Raw genomic sequence first — 20,103 nt, 5'->3', positions numbered from 1 at the left:
TTCAGATTGGGAAGGTTTGCCATAACTGATGAGGTTTGCCAGATGATGCAATTCTTATGCATCATCCAGCAGATCTGATACAAACCTAGCATAATGCAATTCTCCTGGTAAAATAGCTTTAGTCACCAGGAACAGTTCTTTCTTTTTGATTGAGCTTTTTCTCATTTAAATCTGTTCCAGACAACTGAGAAACTTTTGAAGCAGATCTTGGAGATGACCAGAAAGGGAGCTATTGAGTGAAAGTAGGTCTATTGTTTTCTCAGCACTGTATTTCAAGATCATATACAATTTATTGAATAGAAGTACGATGTCCTATACACAAATGTCCAAAGTATTTCATTGATATTTAATAATGAAGAAAATAATATTTCTATATTTTCAGAATTTGCAAATAAAATGAATACTCATTTGCAGCTTATTTTAGTTCTCTGTATGTAAGTATCCAACTTTAGAAATTTATTTATTTAAGAATGTTTAGTAAGAATCATATATTTAACTTTTAAAAATCAGTAAGAATGGCATTTTTTCTGGTATAACAAAAACACCATGCGTGCATGTTTTTGGTTGCTTATGTGGGAATTGAAGCTGGGAACCAGTTGGTAAATATAGATTAGCTCCATGGTCCTGCTATTTGTCAGATCTTCCCATGGTGAAGGAGAATCATGAATGAACTTCTCCTTCAGTTGCCCAAGCTTTCATAGAAATTCAGAAATTCTGTTTTGTTAATTCTTTTAATCATTTAAAGAGTATTATTTATTCCAAAAATGTTAATTGACCTCATCCCATTCCCCTTCAATATTTTTTCAATGCTTAAAAGGAAACTCTGAAGAATACATAATATTGGGGTTGAACCAGCGGTGGGCTACAAGCCAGAACACTAAATTGTGCTCGCCGCTGTGGCTCGTATGTTCTTGTGGAGCCAGCACAATTTTGCTGCTGTACCTGTGAAGGTAGAAAAATCGTGCATGGCGCCACAGGTAAAATCTCACCGAAACATGGGCACACCTGTGGCACCGTGCGCGATTTTTACAGATGCAGCAGCAAAATTGCGCTGGCCCTGCAAAAACTTACGAGCCGTGGCGGCGAGCGCAATTTAGCATTCCAGCTCATAGTCCAATGCTGGGTTGAACTATTTTTAAGATTCATATGTACAAAGGCTTAAGTATTTGCATCTCATTCAGTTTAGGAAGATGCCAACGAATAAAGGCAGTTAATGTCTAAAGAACAAAAATGGCTACTTCCATAAACATCAAAATATCAAAGTGTTTCAGATGTTTCTGATCTTGAATATCATAACACAAACAGCTTAATACATGAAAATATATGTCATTCAGGAATAGAGTTCTGGAGTTGTTGGTACTCTGGTTGTAAACATTTCATTACCTAACTAACATTATCAGTATGAATGAATGTGAGGTTACTGCCTATGTCGGTCTGTCTGTCTGTCTGTCTTTGAATCTGCCCATGTTTTCTGGCTACTAGTTGGTGTTTATGGATGTTAGTACGATGATATTGTCACAAGCTTTTATGGTGGCTGTTGCAGTCTTGCATTGGATATTGTAGATGATACCTCTTTTCTCCTTTTGTGGGGATACTGGTTCTTTTACTTTATTTAAGATGTTTTGGAGGGGTTTGCTTGGTTTGTTTGCTACATCGATGCCAACAAGTTGTTGCTTGTTTCTGAAATGTATTTGATATATGAGAACATTGTCCTTTACCAATAAAGTTGCATAGGTAGAGACAGAGACAATTTAACAACGACTTTTCCCCCTTTAGTTTGAATTTCCACAAAATAAACATGTAGTGCTTTATTAGAAAAAAATTATATTTACTAATAGCAAATACAGATACATTTTGCAACAATTACTTGTGAATTGGGGTTCTTAAACTTGCTGTTAAGAAAAGCTTTGAAAGCAAAGGAATGAGGGAGAATTTCAAAATAGCATGATTGCTTTGGAAGATCTGCAGGAAGGGCTATTTAACACTGATTTTCACCTTTTTTTCAGCTAATGTCAGTAAGAGTTGTTTCTTTACTACTAAAATTCAATCAGTTATGTAAAGAACCAACTGCAGACTCCCAGTTATAAGGAAAATAAACCACTTTCCTTCTGGTGCATTGTAATTTTCTGAGTAAAAGACACAAACACTCTTCTCCCTAATATCACTGTTATATAATTTTTTTAATTTGAAAATTATTTCACTTGCTAAAATACTTGTACCACTGCTTTTTCAGCGAATTAATCTGCTACAGATAATTACATTTGCACTCGGAGGAAATTAATTTCAGTTCAGGAAGCTGCCAATACCTAAGAAGGGTGTTTTTTCTTTCTCACCTTTCTTCACCTTTTCAGTTGCCATCACTCTTGCCATCACCTAATTTCTATCTTGTTCTGCTCTTCTTCTCTATCTAGTTTTTTCTTGCTTTACAAAAAGCAGCTGCTATACTTTCCTTCAACCTATCTCCACTGTCTCTTCCCTCAAAGAAGGAATAAAAACAGTGTGTAAATAAAAGAATGGTTGGTATCTGCAGAAAGAGGTTAATTCATTTTATTTTATTTTATAGAGGTTAATTTTAGTCAACAGTTTGATAAAATACCCAATTCTTAAATATATTATATTTATAATAATATAAATATTATAAATACATGTGTACTAATATATATTCATACATCACATTAAATATTATTGGATGACACAACAAGATTGATTTAATCTGGAAATGGCAGTGTTAACATGATAAGATGAATGTTTGTCTTGGTGTTTGATTATTCAGATATCAATTGCCATCAATTCAGCTGTTACTTGCTATTTCTCAACTACCACTAGGATATCTGTCTGTCTGTCTGTCTGTCTGTCTGTCTGTCTGTCTGTCTGTCTGTCTGTCTATCCATCTATCTAACTACGTACCTATCTACCTTATATTTATTTACAGTTCTTTTTCTTCCATGCTCAAAAATTATGGAGTTTTGAAATTTAATCTTGAGATAGACACAAATAACACATCTTTATTCTAATATTACTTGAACCTCTTAGGTAAAAGGTTTGCATTTTCTACAGAAAAGGTAAGAATACTGAGAAAAACAAGCAACCCAAAATAATTTTTGTTGAATGGTGGTTTTTGTTTAAATATTAATAAAAGTTGCAAAGACTGAACACTTATATATGTTATATATAGATATACAGTGATTTCCCAGTAACTCATTTTTATGAAATTTCTTTTATAGTATACATTTTGGCTACTTGCTATAAAATGTTCTAATAAAGGAGTCCAATTCCCACCAACAAATTGATTAGCATTGCTTCTGGTGCTTTGATAGTTACATACATTATTGCTGTGTTCTACAGTTATTCCATCAAGACCACCATCTTTTCTTGTGCTACTTTCATGATGCTTGTATACCTCTGGCTCTAATAGCATTGCTTTAGTAACCTTTGTGATATCATAGAAAGAATTTAGAGATAAAAGTAGCTTGAAATTATTACAATTTGTAATATCTAAGATGTTCTCAGTGTAATGTCTTCCAAAAATGTTAACTGAAATTTTTTTCATGTATCTGATGTTCAGCTGATCATGGGGTGTGCTGAGATTACTTAAACATTTATCTTTCCCTATGGATTTATTTATTAAGTATGGTAGCCAGATTAGATTCTCAATATCAGATGCTTTTTGATAAGCACATCCTCTGATCTGCTCATTCAATGGTTTTATGAGAGCTGTCAATATGGGGCAATGTTGTCCACAAATAGCATGGAGTTTATCTAAAGAATCTTGAGTCTCGGGTCTATTCCTGTTTGAAGTAGCATTCCTAGTTGGCTGGGTCTGAACTACTGCATCATCCGTAGCCTGATCTAGAGGGTGTATGCGATTGTTAGATAATTTAAAATCAACCACTGAGAATGCTGGGGAATAATTGTTTAGCTCTGTGCAACATTCTGAAGAAGTGTTGTGTTCCTTCTCAATTGGGTTGTTCTTGCATTTTATATCTGGAATGAGAGGAAAAGGCTCTGAATCACTATTATGAGGCATGCTGAAGTAACTGCCTGCATTGCCACAAGGCTTTGCCATATCTTCCAAATCAGAAGATGATATTTCTTTCAATGTTGATCTTAACTCCATAGTCTGCAAATGAGAATACGGAGCGTCGCTACTATGATTGTCAAAAACAGTATCAGCTGACGTCGTATCCATATTGTCATACATCCCGCTGTTCTCAGGAGGTGATTTTCTTATCAAATGGTTTTCTTTAAGAAGCCATTTTCCTTTATCAACTAGGATCCCTTCATCTTCAGCAATCTGGGCCTTAAACTCACTGTGTGGTTTAGCATTTTGCAGTGAACAATCAGCATTATATGTTTCTTCCCCATTAAGGCTGAACATAGGGATTGGCAAAATAGCATAATCATCACTGATTGTATTTAAATCATGGTTATTGCATGATATTAATGAAGAAGCTACTTTGTCCTCAGGCCGCCCATTATGAACTTGATCAAATAGGGGGATTTTATCGCTCATTACACGTAAGGGAACTTCTGTATCTTTGGATAGCCTCTGACCCAAATATGGAGAGCCAGGCATGGACATGGGTTTAAATGCAGTTTCTGTTTTACCATAAAGACGTTCAATAGTTCTTTTTACATAGCCTGTGTTGTAGCCTTTTTCATATATTGCTTCATCTGTACTTTCATCAGACAAGTCACTAGAAGGCCTAGACCTGTTGTCACTTTCATCAGTTTCAGGTCGATAATCAGACAAATCAGATGTGCCAGGACTTGCCATGGTTTTTTTCAGCTCCGAAGAAGCATTTGAATGAGATCCACACTCAAGTTTATTTATTATTAATTTAACTCTGGATTTCTTATACTCAGTATTAATTGGAATTTGATTAGATTCACAAAGGAAAAGTGGTGGTGATGTTATTGATAATTGCTCTGAAGTTTCCACTGAAGAATCATTTTCCTCTATATTATCCGTTGAAGAAGTTTCTATATGGTTCTCCTTTATAGAATTTTTAATAGCTGAAGTAAGGGTCTCATCAGAATGTTCTGTTTTGCATATTGATGCTATATATTTTTGCTCTTCTAAGCTACTGAATTCTTCATCATCTAATTGTGATGATTCTAGATCAAAAATCTGCCCATTAGTATGATCACTATTGTTGAAAATAGTGATATTAGATTCCTCAAATAGGTCAGGTTTTTCATTAGTTAATGATGGATCTGGGATTTCCCCCTCTAATTCTTGCAATGGAATAGCCTCATTTTCTTCAAGAAAGTCTTCATTTGAAACAACATTTACTGACTCTGCTTTGCTGTAGTTTAAATTTTGCATCACAACCATTTGATCTGAATATTCTGGTGGTCTGCTGCATGATTGCTGTTCTTCACAGTTGCTCTGTAACTCTTCTGCTACCTCTTTCACATCTAAAACTTCTTTAGAATTTATACTGTCATTCAGAATTAAATTCTCATTTGTTTTTTCTTGTTCTTCAGTGCCTGGTATATTTTTAGTTTCAATCGCAGCAATATTTTCTTGGCAACGTGTTAATTCCTGTTTTTCTATTGTCACCCCAGAAAATATTAAGCAGTTTGCTGTGCAATCCTGCACGTCAGATGCAGCTGCCATTAAGTTTTCATTTTCTTCTTTAGTTGCAACCTGTTTCAAATATTGCGATAGCATAAAGATTTCTGAACAACTGCAATTAGTTCCCACCATATCATCTTTATTTATAAAGGGCAAACTTTCTTTCAGGTTTAGTAGAAGCCAAACTAGCAGGAGATTGGATGGAGATCCAAGGAGAGAAGAAGAAAAAACATCTGAAAGACAATTAAAATTTTGGAGGCATCCAGTTTTGTTTTTTTCAAGATTGAAAATTGCTGATTTCAACTTATGTAACAGAAGACTATTTTTGCAATATTTCTGCGCCTCAGTACCTGGGTCAGATTTAGGATCAACTTGAGCACTTATTTCAGAATTACATCTTGCATGATCAGTTTCTTCCTGAATCTTTTTTTTATATTTCTGTATGATATCATACATGGAAAGTTTTGCTTTTTCCTGGGTATCTGATGGCATTAAATATTTGTCTGCATCTTTCAAGATCCCATCAACATTTCTTAAACTATCTGTGTGTGCTTCATATAATTCTTTAAATGATTCTTCCAAAGCTCTCACTTCACTGAGATTATTTAACGTGCACTTCAGTTGATCTTCAGGAATATTATTCCTCCCAGTTTCTTTACTTCCTTTATCTAAGAATGATTTTACTGCTGGTTGATGTGATTTCTTGTTAATTGAGTTTATAGGAGCCCGGTGTTTGGGGGTCCTCACAGCCTTTGGATATACATTTTGCAACCAGGTTTGAATGTAGTTTTCAAGAGACTGTTTTGTAATCTCACTTGTAAAGTCCGAATGCCCCGAAGTATCCAACACTTTTGTTTCGTCCAATACCTTGTCTATACTACCTGAAGCACTTTCAGATTTTTTCTTCTTTTTCACTTCTTTGTGTTTTGATGATGATTTCATCAACTTAGTTGAAATAATCTTTCCCTTTTTTTCCTCTGCTTTCTGACCATTCCCTAAATCAGTCAAAGGCTTTAGTGAAGCAGGTGGTAGAACTTTAGCTGTCATAGATTTCCTATTTTGAGAAGATAACTGACTATTTAGATTTTTCTTTATGTTATCTTCTAAATCATTTGGCTGAGATGTGACTGAAACCTGACCAGGTAAGTCACCTCTGCTATTTTTTGTTTTAATAGCACCGTCAGAGTTTCCAACAGGAAATGCAAGCTCTCTTTTATGAATTGCTAACTCAATAGGAGAATGATTCATTGTTTCTCTTGTGTTGTGAATTGTGCAGGTGTTTACATTTTTCTCTGTAGTACCTTCAATGGAAATGTCATGTGAATCCTTTGGGGAACTTACATTTTGTTTCACTATATCTAATTTATTTTTTTTCTTCCTCTTTTTCTTTTTCTCACTAGATGACGTAGCTTGGCTTTCATCAGAGAGGACTGTAGCAGTAATACAATCAGATCCTGTTAGTGTAGGAGTCATTGGAGCATATTTACAAATTGTATTATTGCTTTTAGGAGGCAATGATGAGGAACAATGGTGTATTTGACATTGGTCATATTTAATTTCTTTGGTTTTTAACTGAGACCATTCTGAGTGATGGTTGAAGGAATTTAGTTCTTGTTCTACATCACATTTGTTAGATAAACATGGTGTAGATGTATTATTCCTTTTTACCAAAGATTGTCCTTGTCCAATACTAGAATAACCTTCAAGGGTTAAACTGTTAGGTAACGCTTTCTCTACAACCGATTTCTCCAAAATATTATATAATAATCCATCCTCTTCAAGCAGATCGGAGGTTTTTTTAATTGTGTTTTTGTTCAACATTTGTTTCTCTTCTTGGTTAGTCTCAGTTTGATTCAGGGTATGATTATTACATACGCCACTAATTTGGGGATTATTTGTTATTTGGCTGCTAGCATGAGTAATCATACAGTGCTTAGATTTGGTTTTGCCATTGTCCATTTCTTCACTGACGGAAAATTGACCTACCATCTTTTTTTGGACAGTTGTGTCTGATACCACTGTAACACTTTCAACTAATGCTTTCTTTTCTCTGACTTTTCTAGGTCCAGGAGTAGGAGGTCTACAGAAATTAAGTTTAAGATCATTATTCCTCTCCTGCCTCGACTCTGTGTTCATCAGTTGATCCTGCCAGATGTCATAAGTGCTGGTTTTCAATTGATTTGCAGAATTTTGATTGATCATTTTTGTACAGATTTGCTGCATTGGGACATCATTTTCAGCAATCCTGAACTCCTCTGTAGGATTTTTGTATGTCAAAATATTTAAATCAGATGTCTGATCTTCTGGAATGGCTGCTGAAGTGCCAGCATGAGTAACAGTAGTGGTCCATTTTATAGTTTCCTTTTTTTTAATCTTGAATCGAACTCGCATCTCAACTGTCATACTGCCATCTTGATTAAGATGAACAGATTTTTCAATGTCATCAGTGAAATGTTCTGCAGGATAATCTTCATCAGCATGCAAACAATTTTTTACTGTGCCCAGGTCATTGTCAGGTATAAAAGAGGAATCTGAGTTATTATCATTGCTGTATTCCTTATAAGAAGAAGCAGAGAACATCTGACTTCTGGATCTTGAATCTATTTGAATCGCACTCACTTTCAAGCCATTTATTGAAAGCACCCAACATGACAAGATTAGATTAAAGTGTGGAAGATAGTGATCCAGAATAAGCATCCATAAAAATAGCAGCAGACAGGTAGCAAAGAGGCAAAAGAAAACACACACAAAAATCATTGTTAGTATAAAACATGCAGACAACATTAAATTAAGACAAAAACAAACAAACATTCCTAATAAAGGAGCTACCTATGCACTGAAATTCCTATTTATTAATTTAGTAGTTGTGAGATTGCTACATAAATTGATATAATAAAATAACTAATTGTATAATATTTATCAAAATATGGGATTATTTAAATATGCAGGCGCATATACACATGACTGTAAGTGATTCAGGAAAAAGTGCTTATAAGTAGATGGGAATATTCACTCAGCATCTATTGTCAAGTTTTAAAGCAAACTCTTCTTTTGTTAGGATTTTAGGCAATTATGGAGAAAGAAGTTGCCAACACATTAACTTACTCTATTTCTTTTCTTTTTATTATCTTTTCACTTTTTTATCAATGAATCAGAAAAAGTACCTAAAAATTTCCTTGATTTACTAACATAGCCTGAGCTGCACATACTTACCAGTATTTAAAGTCTAATTAATTAATTAATTAATTAATTAATTAATAGAGCTAGGCATTTTTTTAAAAAATCCAAAAAATCTAACTCAGAATGTGTGGGAACATAGGCATAGTGCTTGCCTACTGGTCTCTAAAACAGCTGCACCAATTCTCGGGATCACCTCGTTGCTTTAAAGAGCTGGCAGATGCTTTCTTTGAAATCTCTAAGTGCCCCAAAGCATCTTTGGCATGCAAAGTACTGCACAGCCATATTACTTAATGCCAGTAGTATGCAACTATTAACAATTAAAATATAGCTAAAATCAAATTAAAGAGCCAGTTTGGTGTAGTGCTTAATAAAGCACCAGGCTAGAAATCAGGAGATTTCTACCGAAAGCCAGGTGGATGAACTTGAGCCAGCCAGTCTTTCTCAGCCCTAGGAAGCAGACAAGAGCAAAACCCTTCTAACAAAACTTGCCAAACAAACCTATGGGACTTGTGCATGCAATTTCCAGGAACAAAAATTTGCTTTACAAAAAAAAATTGTAAAAGTTTGTTACAAATTTTGTAAAAATCAATTTGCCTGATATGTCTGTGATACTGAATCTATGGTACAGGTGCCACAGATGGCACATGGAGTCATATCTGCTGCCACACAAGCTGTTGCTCTAGCTCATCTCCAATGTGCATGTGTGCCGGCCAGCTGATTTTTGGTTCACACAATGGCTCTGGTAGGGCGTTTTGGCTCCCAGAGAGCATCCAGGGGGGTGGGGAAGGGCATTTTTACCATCTCCTGGCTCCAGGGAAGCCTTTGGAGCCTGGGGAGAGCAAAACACGAGCCTACTGGGCCCACCAGAAGTTGGGAAACAGGTTGTTTCCAGCTTCCAGAAGGCTTCCGGGGTGCGCAGGGGAAGCTGTTTTCTCCCTGCCCAAGCATTGAATTATGGGTATGGGCATTCACATATGCACGATCGTGCATGCAGATACTCTTTTGGTACCCGAGGGAAAAAAGGTTTGCCATCACTGCCCTATGTTATCATTGCTTTGCATTTAAGAGCCCAGAGTCATATTTTGTACATGTGAAAGATTCTGAATACCAAGTAAAATCTCCAAGCATTGAGATACACTTCATGTTCTTCTGGGTTTTCTTTTCAAATTCTTAAATTCACTTTTGAATATAGTTAGGTTGTAAAATGTAAATGTATTTTATTTCTCATATTAATTAATTTGCTTGTTTGTTTAACAACAATATTTTTCACCTGTTCAATTGTCAAACACCTTAAATTAGTATTCATAGTTGTACTTTATAGCAAACAAGCAAAGTAGATTGGGATAAAACAAAATGATTGACACATGACTACTGCTAATTTTCAGTCTGGTTTTTGAAATTTGCCTTGGGTCTCCCCCTCCCCTTTAATTTAAAGGCAGGCCAAAGAAGCTCTGTTTTCTGAAGAGAACAAAAGACAGTTCACGCTCTTTCAATTTGAAAGGGAAGAGTGAAAGCAAGTTAAATTATTTTGGCACCTAATGTATAAAATAACACTGTTGACTGCCTTTCTCTCTCTCTGCAATGCCCAGGCTAAATCAAGAGTAGCAACAGTAGCAGCAGGCAACAGCAGCATCATATTAACTAACTAACTAACTAACTAACTAACTAACTAACTAACTAACTAACTAACTAACTAACTAATCATTTGTTATCTTTTTCATGATACCCAAAATCAGTTTCTCAAGATGACCAATTTGTTTTACCTAATGCTAAGGCCGACCTTATTGATAATTTAAAACAATGGGGAAAAGTTGGGGATACTTTCAGGAACTTACTTTTTCTGCTCTCTGACTTGAGGTTAGCTTGTGGATGGACACGACTGGAGACCCCTGGAAGTCTTGCAGGCAGTGAATACCTACGAGGATCATAATTCCCTGCCTTAAAGGGTTCTCTCCCTGCAGCCACAACAGCTCCAGAACACAAGATCAGACCCTGAAGGTTGAAGACCTGTAAAAGAAGCAAGTGACCATTAACCCTCTTTTTATACCACTTTCCAAACCTTTCTTCCTAATATATAGAAAATATATTTCTAAAATATAGAAAAAATCTTCAAAATACATTGCTTTCATTTACATAGTCACTTTGTAGAGTGTGATGATTGGCATATTAAATAAATAAATAAAAAAGCAGATTTAACCAGTTGCCAAATTATCCCATACTTTAAGCTGGCACAAAACCCCTGAATTGTAAACTAACAATTTGTTAGGCTTGCACACCATATCCTTCCAATGTTAGCCACAATCTTTGTGCTTCCTTCCCTTGGACTTTTGGACATTCTAAGATTGTGCTATTGCAACCCTAGTCTTTTTGCTTTATTTGGTCAGACGCTTCTTTTTACCCTCCACTTCCTCTCCTCTACACAGTGGTATGCTGGTAAATATATAAGAACTAGGGCACTGTGACTCCATTACTACCACAGCCTCAGTAAATACAGGACAACTGATTGGCACAACAAGTGAAATCTGTTCTCAGCCAGCTCACAAAATTCCAAAATTCCATCAGCTTTTGAGAGGCATCTTCAACACACCACAGCCTGACTTCAAGGTTTTCCGTTTCTTAGGTTGATCTATCATTCTTTCCTTTTATCAACGTTGCTCTGTTTTCTTCCTCCAGCCCATCTCTACTTCCTTTAAATCTCCCTGGGAACCAGAAAATATTCTATAGAAAACTAGGTTGAGTAACTGAAATATTCTCATTTGAAAACTTTAAAAAGTTTTATAAACCTGTGGTATATTTCAGCAAGAATGTGTCTATCGTTATCTATAAACGCAGCAATGCTGGTAGGTATCATAAAATCATGTTATCTGTTCCTAATATGAAAGAGAAGTTCATGTAACAATGAAAGTTTTTAAATAAAATGTTACAGCCCTAATCATAATGAACATCTAAAAGACATTTTACAGCCCTAAATCATAATTAAAGCCATCTTTTCTATCATCACAGTATTAGCCTTTTTCTTGTTTGACAAAGAAATATTGATATTAAATATTCATCAAAGCTTTATTACAGACATCTTGGGGGGAAAAACTTAAAATATTTCAACTGTGTTTTTTGAAAAGCAGAAATTTTCTGCAAGACAGAAGGCAGGGAAACATTTAGAGAAAGTTGGCTCCTCTGCCTGCACAAGTACACTCCTATGAAACCATAAGGAATTGTATGTTTACAGTGTGTGTGTGTGTGTGTGTGTGTGTGTGTGTACTAAAAAAATGTTTGCAGTTGAAATTCAAGTTTTGGAACTCATTAGGGTTTAGCATTACAATCAATATAACTTTTCAAAATGTAAATAAAAGGTAATGTTTAGCAATTAGATTATCTACGGTTGACCTATCCAGATTCCTAAGAGGTCAGTAAGGGGCGAGTACAAGTGCACTAGAGTGCCTTCCGTCCCCTGTCCTATTACTCTCCTATATATCCTCTATCTCTTCTTCTATTCTTTCATGATATACTCTATTCCTATATGTATATATATATATATATATATATATATATATATATGTATGTATGTATGTATGTATGTATGTATGTATGTGTATGTGCATGTGTATATGTATGTATGTATATATATATATGTGTGTGTGTGTATATATTCTGTTACTATATTCTATATATTCTATATATTTTATTCCTATATATTCTATTCCTATATCTTCTTTTGTATTCTTTCTTAGATATATTTTACTATGAGTATCTCCTCTATAACCTTCATCATGTATTTTACTATGTGTATATTGATATATACTCACTAAAACCCTCATTGTGTATTGGACAAAATAAATAAATAAAAATAAATAAATAAATAAAATGTGAGCCTTAATAAATATTAGAGATAAACAAATCCCCCAATTGTTTTAATTCTAAAATGAGCTTTGGCAAGCTGTTATTTCTATGCAATAGTGATGGGAGGAGGCATAACACCTTCACTTTTCTCCAACCAATTAATTTTAAGAACAATTCAATGCTTTCTTTTAAAAAAAGAACACCTGCAGAGAAGTCTGGAATACACAGAATTATATGCAATTTTAATGCAACACATATAACAATAATTTGTCCTGAAAAATAATCTTTTTTCTATGTTAAAAGATGAGTCCAAATGATGCTAATCAACAAAGAGACTTTATTTTTGTGCTTTCTTTCTAGGGCAAAATAAAGATGTGAATAGGAGAAATGTAATTGCTTCAGATCTTTGTAGTGCCTCATGAGAAGTCTAAGCATAGTATAGCCTTTAAGAGATTATGATGTGGTTAATTGCTAGTAGTAAGATTGAGGACGATCCTAGAGATGCCCTAGAAAAGCTCCTTAACAAGAGTACACAGATGAAGTAGAACAGGAAGATGCAGAGAAAAACAAGGCTTTTGCACCTACCACGACCTCCTTACTTCGTGCTTCCAAGACTTCCATGTTCTTAATACGGAAGCACGTAGTAATAACTAGGGAATACAGCACAATGTAACTCAGCTGTTTTAAATGTAAAAGACTTGGAAAGATGCCAGATTATTTTTCTTGAAAATTTTTATAATCATAAATTTGTTGTAGAGTCACTTGGTTTGTAACAAAGATAATAAATAAGTAAGCAAATAAGCAAGTAAGCAAGTAAGCAAGTAAGCAAGTAAGCAAGTAAGCAAGTAAGCAAGTAAGCAAGTAAGCAAGTAAGCAAGTAAGCAAGTAAGCAAGTAAGCAAGTAAGCAAGTAAGCAAGTAAGCAAGTAAGCAAGTAAGCAAGTAAGCAAGTAAGCAAGTAAGCAAGTAAGCAAGTAAGCAAGTAAGCAAGTAAGCAAGTAAGTAAATAAATAAATAAATGGCAGAAATCTATTATATAAACACTGAAATGTAAGAACTTTACCTACTAGGAACAAAAGCTGAGTAAAATTTATTTTATTTGTTTGCCACCCAGCTCACTACCATATTAAAGGTGGTAGTAAAATTAGAAAAATGGTTGACGTCTCCATATGCTTCAATTTCAATATTTGCTATAAAACTTTAGTGAAAGTGTTTCTTTTGATGGCCTACTTTGACCGTAAAAGTTCCTCTACTAAAGAGCATTTAATCAGAGAAACTGTGTGATTCACAAGAAGTCCCTCTCCCAATTCCACAAAAAGAAACATATTTGATTATTATCTTATAGTTATCTTACCTTTCTCCCATCAGTAGTGTATAATTTCAAGACTGAATACTGCATTAATTCACTGATGTGGTCCAGAAAGGCCTCAAAATTTTCTGTGTTCTTCTTATCCAAGACAACCATACACCGGCTTTTTGCATTGCCATTTCTGAAAACAAGCAACTTTTTAGGGGTTCTCAGTTGTATGGTGCTACCCCGTTGGAACGTACTCCTTTTGCTGTCTCTGGTTAACTGTACAGCCTTACGGCGAGCACTGATGGGCCTACTAATCTGCCATGGCAATGGCTTTCTTCTGGCCACCTCCAAATTAATGGGTTTGATTTTTTTTTGTTGGGAGCAAATATATGACTTTCCATCTTCAAGATCTTCCAGATTATTGATGTTGTGCACTCCTCTTGGTGTAGTAATATTCCTTACTCCAAAAGGCAGGGGAACTTTCTTTGACAAGTTGTCAAGCAGAGCATCAAATGATCTGAAAGAGCGGTTATTGACAACCATTTTAATTCCATTAAACTGAGGGTCTCCACTCTTATAAAAGCAGATCCGTTTGGCCACACTAGGTTCGATGACATTGGATGGGTGCACAGATAAAGACTGTTCACTTTGAGAACTGCACGGTTGGGTCACTGAGTTGTTGGTTGAAGATGTTTTACTCATTCTAAAAACAATCTGGAAATAAAGAGATAAGGCGTCAATTTTTTTTGTCTCACAATCATTTTCCTAATTTATGTATAGCCAACAAAGGAGATTTCAACAAAAGCAGTAACAGTAATGCTTGCCAATATCAATGATTTAAATAGGTCCATGCTGTTATCTCCAAGTTTCACAAAGGCTGGTAGGATCTAGCTGATGTCTTCACTTGCAGATTTAAACAGAATTGTCCAACATATTTTCACAGAATTTATTTTGGTACAAAAGATATTTCTACTTGGCAATAGGTACTTAGTCACACCAAAATAACAATTACAGGGATTTTGTTTCAACAGCAATCATAACTGCAACATTTCCTATTTTTACATTGCGAAGATTTTTACTTTTATTTTTTCATGTTGTTCAAGGTTGATGAATCCAGCAAATCAAAGCTTTGCAAAGAAATATAGACCACAACCCAGAAAGTAAATTTCACCATAGCCTTCCATAGAGAGAGAGGAAGGGGAGGGAGGGATGGAGGGAGAGAGAAAGAGAGAAGGAATGGGAGTAGGAGCTTATACATATGTCTCTCAATATACTCATGGATACTCAGAGTTTAATCCTCATCTGTTGATTACAAGTTCGATATTGTTTGATGACAAAAAGATAGAAAAATAGAAGAATCAACTTCCTTCAGGAATGGTACTTGCATCAATTAATTTATAACCAAGCTTTTTCAAGCTTTTATTATTATATTTATTGCAAATTATATGTGTTTGTGCATTTGAAAACCCAATTTAACTTTCTACAAATATTGTTTTTTGATTCATCTGATTAAATATTTCATACTATTTAATTTTTCTTGGGCTTCCTTAACATGTTGTTCAGTTCTTCACAGAATGCACACAGATTCATCGTTGAATGGTACCCGACAAGAGGAAAACTCCACCTTGCTTTGGAGAAACGACTTGTGCTCCCAAACCACTTTTAGAAATCCAGTAAAGGAGGCAAAAAATCGGGCTCCATTGATAAATATACAAGATTCTTCAAATATAATTTATCCCCAAAGCTTACCTGCTGCTAACTACCTTTACCTATCTAACCTTTAATCTCTTGTTGAGTCTACTCCTTCTGCCTCCCAACCTCTTTATTTATTAAATTATTAATCTTAAGTAGAGTATATTAAGAGTGTATTTTCAACGCCAAGATTCCCTCTATATTCTAAATGGAAAAAAAATTTTTTTGAGTGCTTAAAAGATGTTTTGGCAGAATCAAACCAAATATTAAATAAAAGACTCAATTAACAAATATTGTTTATAGATCAATTGTTGTTTGCAGTGAATTAACAGATGGGTACATTCTACATATGTTTAATACAGCAACCTATTTCGCTTAGAAGTCAGAAAATATGTCTAGGAAGCCCATCTCTGAGCCAAGAGGGCAATCCTTTCTGCATACTATCGTTCCCCATAACTGGGTTTTAAAGTTACTTATGAAGACTTAATGAACTCAATCTGTATAGTCTGGAGGACAGAAGGAAAAGCGGGGACATGATCGAAACATTTAAATATATTAAAGGGATAAATAAGGTCCAGGAGGGAAGTGTTTTTAATAGGAAAGTGAACACAAGAACAAGGGGACACAATCTGAAGTTAGTTGGGGGAAAGATCAAAAGCAACATGAGAAAATATTATTTTACTGAAAGAGTAGTAGATCCTTGGAACAAACTTCCATCAGACGTGGTAGATAAATCCACAGTAACTGAATTTAAACATGCCTGGGATAAACATATATCCATCCTAAGACAAAATACAGAAAATAGTATAAGGGCAGACTAGATGGACCATGAGGTCTTTTTCTGCCGTCAGACTTCTATGTTTCTATGTTTCTAAGACCATATGTACCTATCTTGATTAACAATACTAAGTTTTATCCTCCATCATTTACCTAATGGGGGGAAACATAAATAAGGTAAGAAGATTAAAGAATGGCTTCCTATAAGGCTCTGTAATGGCACCCACATTATTCAACTTATGTATATCACATATACCAATGACAAGGAGATACAAATTTAGATAGGGTGATGATTTTGCCATAAACAGTGCAAGTAAAACACATGCAGGTGGTAGATAACCTTCTCTAAAAGATCTAAAGACCTTCACTGACTCCTAGCACCAATGGTAGCTAGGAGTAAGCTGCATACTTCCACTTCAATAATAAACTAGCCAATGGCATCCTGAAAGTTTACTTAAACAACAATTTACAGTCCCTATCCAAACTGCATTGGAATAACATTGGGTTGGACTCTATCCTGTAAGACACTTCTAAAGAGTGCAGCAGAAAAATCAATATATAATCCAGAAGCTAAGCAGAACTAAATGAGGAGCTTCAGCTGCCACCCTCAGAATATCAGTACTAGGGCTGGTCTCTCTCCATAGTAGAATACAGTGCTCCTGTATGGCTCAACAGCTGCCATATTAGTAAGCTAGACCCCTGACTCAATGACTTCATGAGGGTTATAAAAGGTAAAGGTAAAGGTTCCCCTCACACATATGTGCTAGTCATTCCTGACTCTAGGTGGCAGTGCTCAGTCCATTTCAAAACCAAAAAGCTGTCCAAAGATGTCTCCATGATCATGTGGCCAGCATGACTAAATGCCAAAGGCGCATGGAACACTGTTACCTTCCCACCAAAGGTGGTCCTTATTTTTCTACTTGCATTTTTTACTTTCAAACTGCTAGATTGAAAGAAGCTGGGACAAGTAACGAGATCTCACCCTATTATGTAGCCTATGGATTTGAACCACTGAAGTGCCAATCTTTCAGTCAACAAGCTCAGCATCTTAGCCACTGAGCCACCATGTCCCACTGAGGGTTATAAGTCGATCGATTAATGCCTCTTCAACTTGCTGGTTTTCTACTCTGAGCTATATAGCGCTGCCAGCTTTACAAAAGGAAGATACATTAGTGAGAGAATGCAGAAAAAAATATGAGCAATTATGAACAACTCACTCCCATCAGTACCAACCTTCATCATTTAAACATTGGAAAGTTCAAATCCAAGAAGCCCCCACTGGTTAAGCCAACATCTGTTTAACAATTTTAACATTGATTCTCAAATGGGTTGTTGAAAGCCCAGCATGGGTAGATATATAAATCACCCTACGCAAAAGGTGCCAAGTTTTGAACTATCATACCAGCACTGGACAACCTTGAATCAAGATGTTCACCTCATAAAGCACATCCTCCCCTCAATGTAACTCCAGGCTCTCACATTAATAGATTAGATAATGACTGGCTGTAAACTGAGGACATATACAAGTTCAGTACCTGTTTTTTTCTCACATGAATGAAGTTGCACTTCATTTGTTAGATTGCCTATACATTGCTATCTAAGATAGATCTTTTTAACATTCATATTTTACTGTGTTTTTAATCTAGGTGAAACGTAAATAAATATTGCAAATCCATGTATGCTATGTCATTGCCATCTGCTAAATAAATAAATTCATCCAATAATGGTAATAGCTAGAGATCAAGCTGTACTATATATATATTTCATCTCTTTTTTTCCAGAATCTTCCATCTTTTAGATTCTTTGGACAGTCCAAAGTTCTAATATTATTACAGTAAGAAGCAATGCGAATTGAAGTTAGATACGTCCTATCAAAGAATAAAAAATGATTTTTTTGTTGTTGTTGCTTCTAGCCTTAGCAGTAGGCTGTTGTAAACACAGATGCATTATGCTCGATTTATAATCAATTGAGCAATCCTATACACTTACTTATATTTGCAGGTGGTTTTAGGATTGCACTTTGATACTTGTACAGTATATAAACTATATAATTGCAGGTCATAAAGGTACTATGATGATATATTGCTCTGACACTTTTTGATCCACAATTATAATTTCTAAATATTAAATAGTAGCTCTTCTTTGAAATGGTCTTTGGAGTTTAAAAGTGTACAATAAGAAATCCTGAACAATATGCTGAACACTTAATACAGGGGAAAAAACCATCTTAACATACAATAACTAGACTACTGGTTTTGTAATACTTACTCAGGGTTATACTTAATATACTTAATATAAAATAAATCAAATAATTGAAAGTTCCCTACTAATTCTCAGAGTAGGCTTTCTTACACAGAAAACAAGTAGCACTCTATAAATTAAATAAAAACATTTCATATTATATTAGTTTAACTCTAGCACATTTCTTAATAGATACATTTTTGTAGAAAAAAATTCCAGAATCACTGAAAGAAAAAAATTATTTGCATTACATTTTTCCCATTAGTATTCACACTTTCTTCTGGTTGTGAATTATCTTCCCAAAGTGAGCTTCAATATCTTGGCTTTTAATATCATTATTCCAGTTTGTAAATCATAAATTGAGGACCATTTTCAACTTCGTAATAAATTATTTTGATAATTATATTCAGATAGCAAAATAATGAAAGATTGTTCCAAGAGCGATAATTTCTGGTGTCCTTACTTTTAGTGGACCAAATGAGTCTAGATCATCCAATTCTATGGTTTCCTTTCTTTGTGGCCCTACCCAGCTTGCCATAGATTCCTTCCAGTCAATGAAAAGGCTGCATCAAGAAGGGCTGACAACCAGGCAATTGCATTTGATCAGTATTTTTGCAGGCACAGGGGATTATGGTGCTTTATATATATAAAATGCTAATCTCCAGATGGCAACTGTTCCATCTAATTACTCCAAAATGTATAATCAGATCTGAAGCTTCTCCTCTTAGACAGGATTACAACAAGCCTGCCATGCTAACTGTACAGGAGGCATAATAAAAGCACAACAGATATGCATCAGGGTTCTTAACGGTTGCCTTCATTTTTTTAGGATATATTTTTACACATTTTTAAGCTGACTGTAGAGCTTGCTTTGATTCAAGATGTGATTTTTTTTTCTTTTTGAGTTACATTTTTCCAATGAAATAAATGTCTAGGACTGATGATAGTAATATATTTGTAATATATTGATAGTAATAATAGAGTTGTTTGATGAAATTGCCAGAAAGAGAGGAGGGGAGGGAAGGGGAAGGGAGGGGAGGGGAGAAATAACTCAATTGCAAAAGGAAGCTTGGAACAGCTTACCTCCTGCAATGGTATCTTTAACACCATCAAACAATGTCATCTGCCTATCCTGGGAAGAACTTGTTGGTAGATAAAAAACCAAATTCTGTGTAAACATCTGACTGACTGTGCAACAAACCACGATGATAGCAATTATATACGTATATAATTCATAACAACTTCATAACTATTTCATTAAAGTATTCCATCTAAAACAATATATCTAAAATAGCCCAGACAATGGTATGCAACTATTTGGGTTCTGTTCGGTATGTTCAAAACATCTATTAGCTATTGGAAATTATTTTAAAATATAAGTCAGATATGCCACTTTTGAACGATTTCAAATTTTAATTGTTTCCTTTTCAATAAGATGATCTGACATTTCTTGCACTGAAAGTTCTGATAAATATTGGAGCCTGCATTCCCGAGTCTTC

At 34.9% G+C, this 20,103-nt stretch overlaps 2 protein-coding genes across 3 annotated transcripts in view; both read right to left on the bottom strand.

Moving 5' to 3' along the window:
- Window positions 1–20,103, bottom strand: part of RP1 (RP1 axonemal microtubule associated) — a 210,839-nt gene that overhangs the window by 169,748 nt on the left and 20,988 nt on the right. For both annotated transcript variants that reach the window (XM_070747755.1, XM_070747756.1), the window contains exons 2-3: window positions 13,952–14,608; window positions 10,597–10,768 (exon numbers count right to left, since the gene is read on the bottom strand). In XM_070747755.1, coding sequence (XP_070603856.1) covers window positions 10,597–10,768; window positions 13,952–14,596 — 817 coding nt within the window. In that variant the 5' untranslated portion in view covers window positions 14,597–14,608. The remainder of the gene's footprint in view (window positions 1–10,596; window positions 10,769–13,951; window positions 14,609–20,103) is intronic.
- On the bottom strand, window positions 1,479–10,532 carry LOC139163447 (oxygen-regulated protein 1-like). The gene is made up of 2 exons (XM_070744247.1): window positions 3,326–10,532; window positions 1,479–1,712 (listed from the first exon to the last, which is right to left on the bottom strand). Exons 1-2 carry the CDS (start codon window positions 8,390–8,392, stop codon window positions 1,479–1,481), a joined length of 5,301 nt encoding a protein of 1,766 aa, XP_070600348.1. The 5' UTR covers window positions 8,393–10,532.

This window comes from Erythrolamprus reginae, chromosome 3 (genome assembly GCF_031021105.1).
Source record: "Erythrolamprus reginae isolate rEryReg1 chromosome 3, rEryReg1.hap1, whole genome shotgun sequence".
NCBI classification, from domain to species: Eukaryota; Metazoa; Chordata; class Lepidosauria; order Squamata; family Dipsadidae; genus Erythrolamprus; species Erythrolamprus reginae.
The sequence above is the reverse complement of the archived record's forward strand: the minus strand, read 5'-3'. Positions and strand labels throughout refer to the sequence as shown.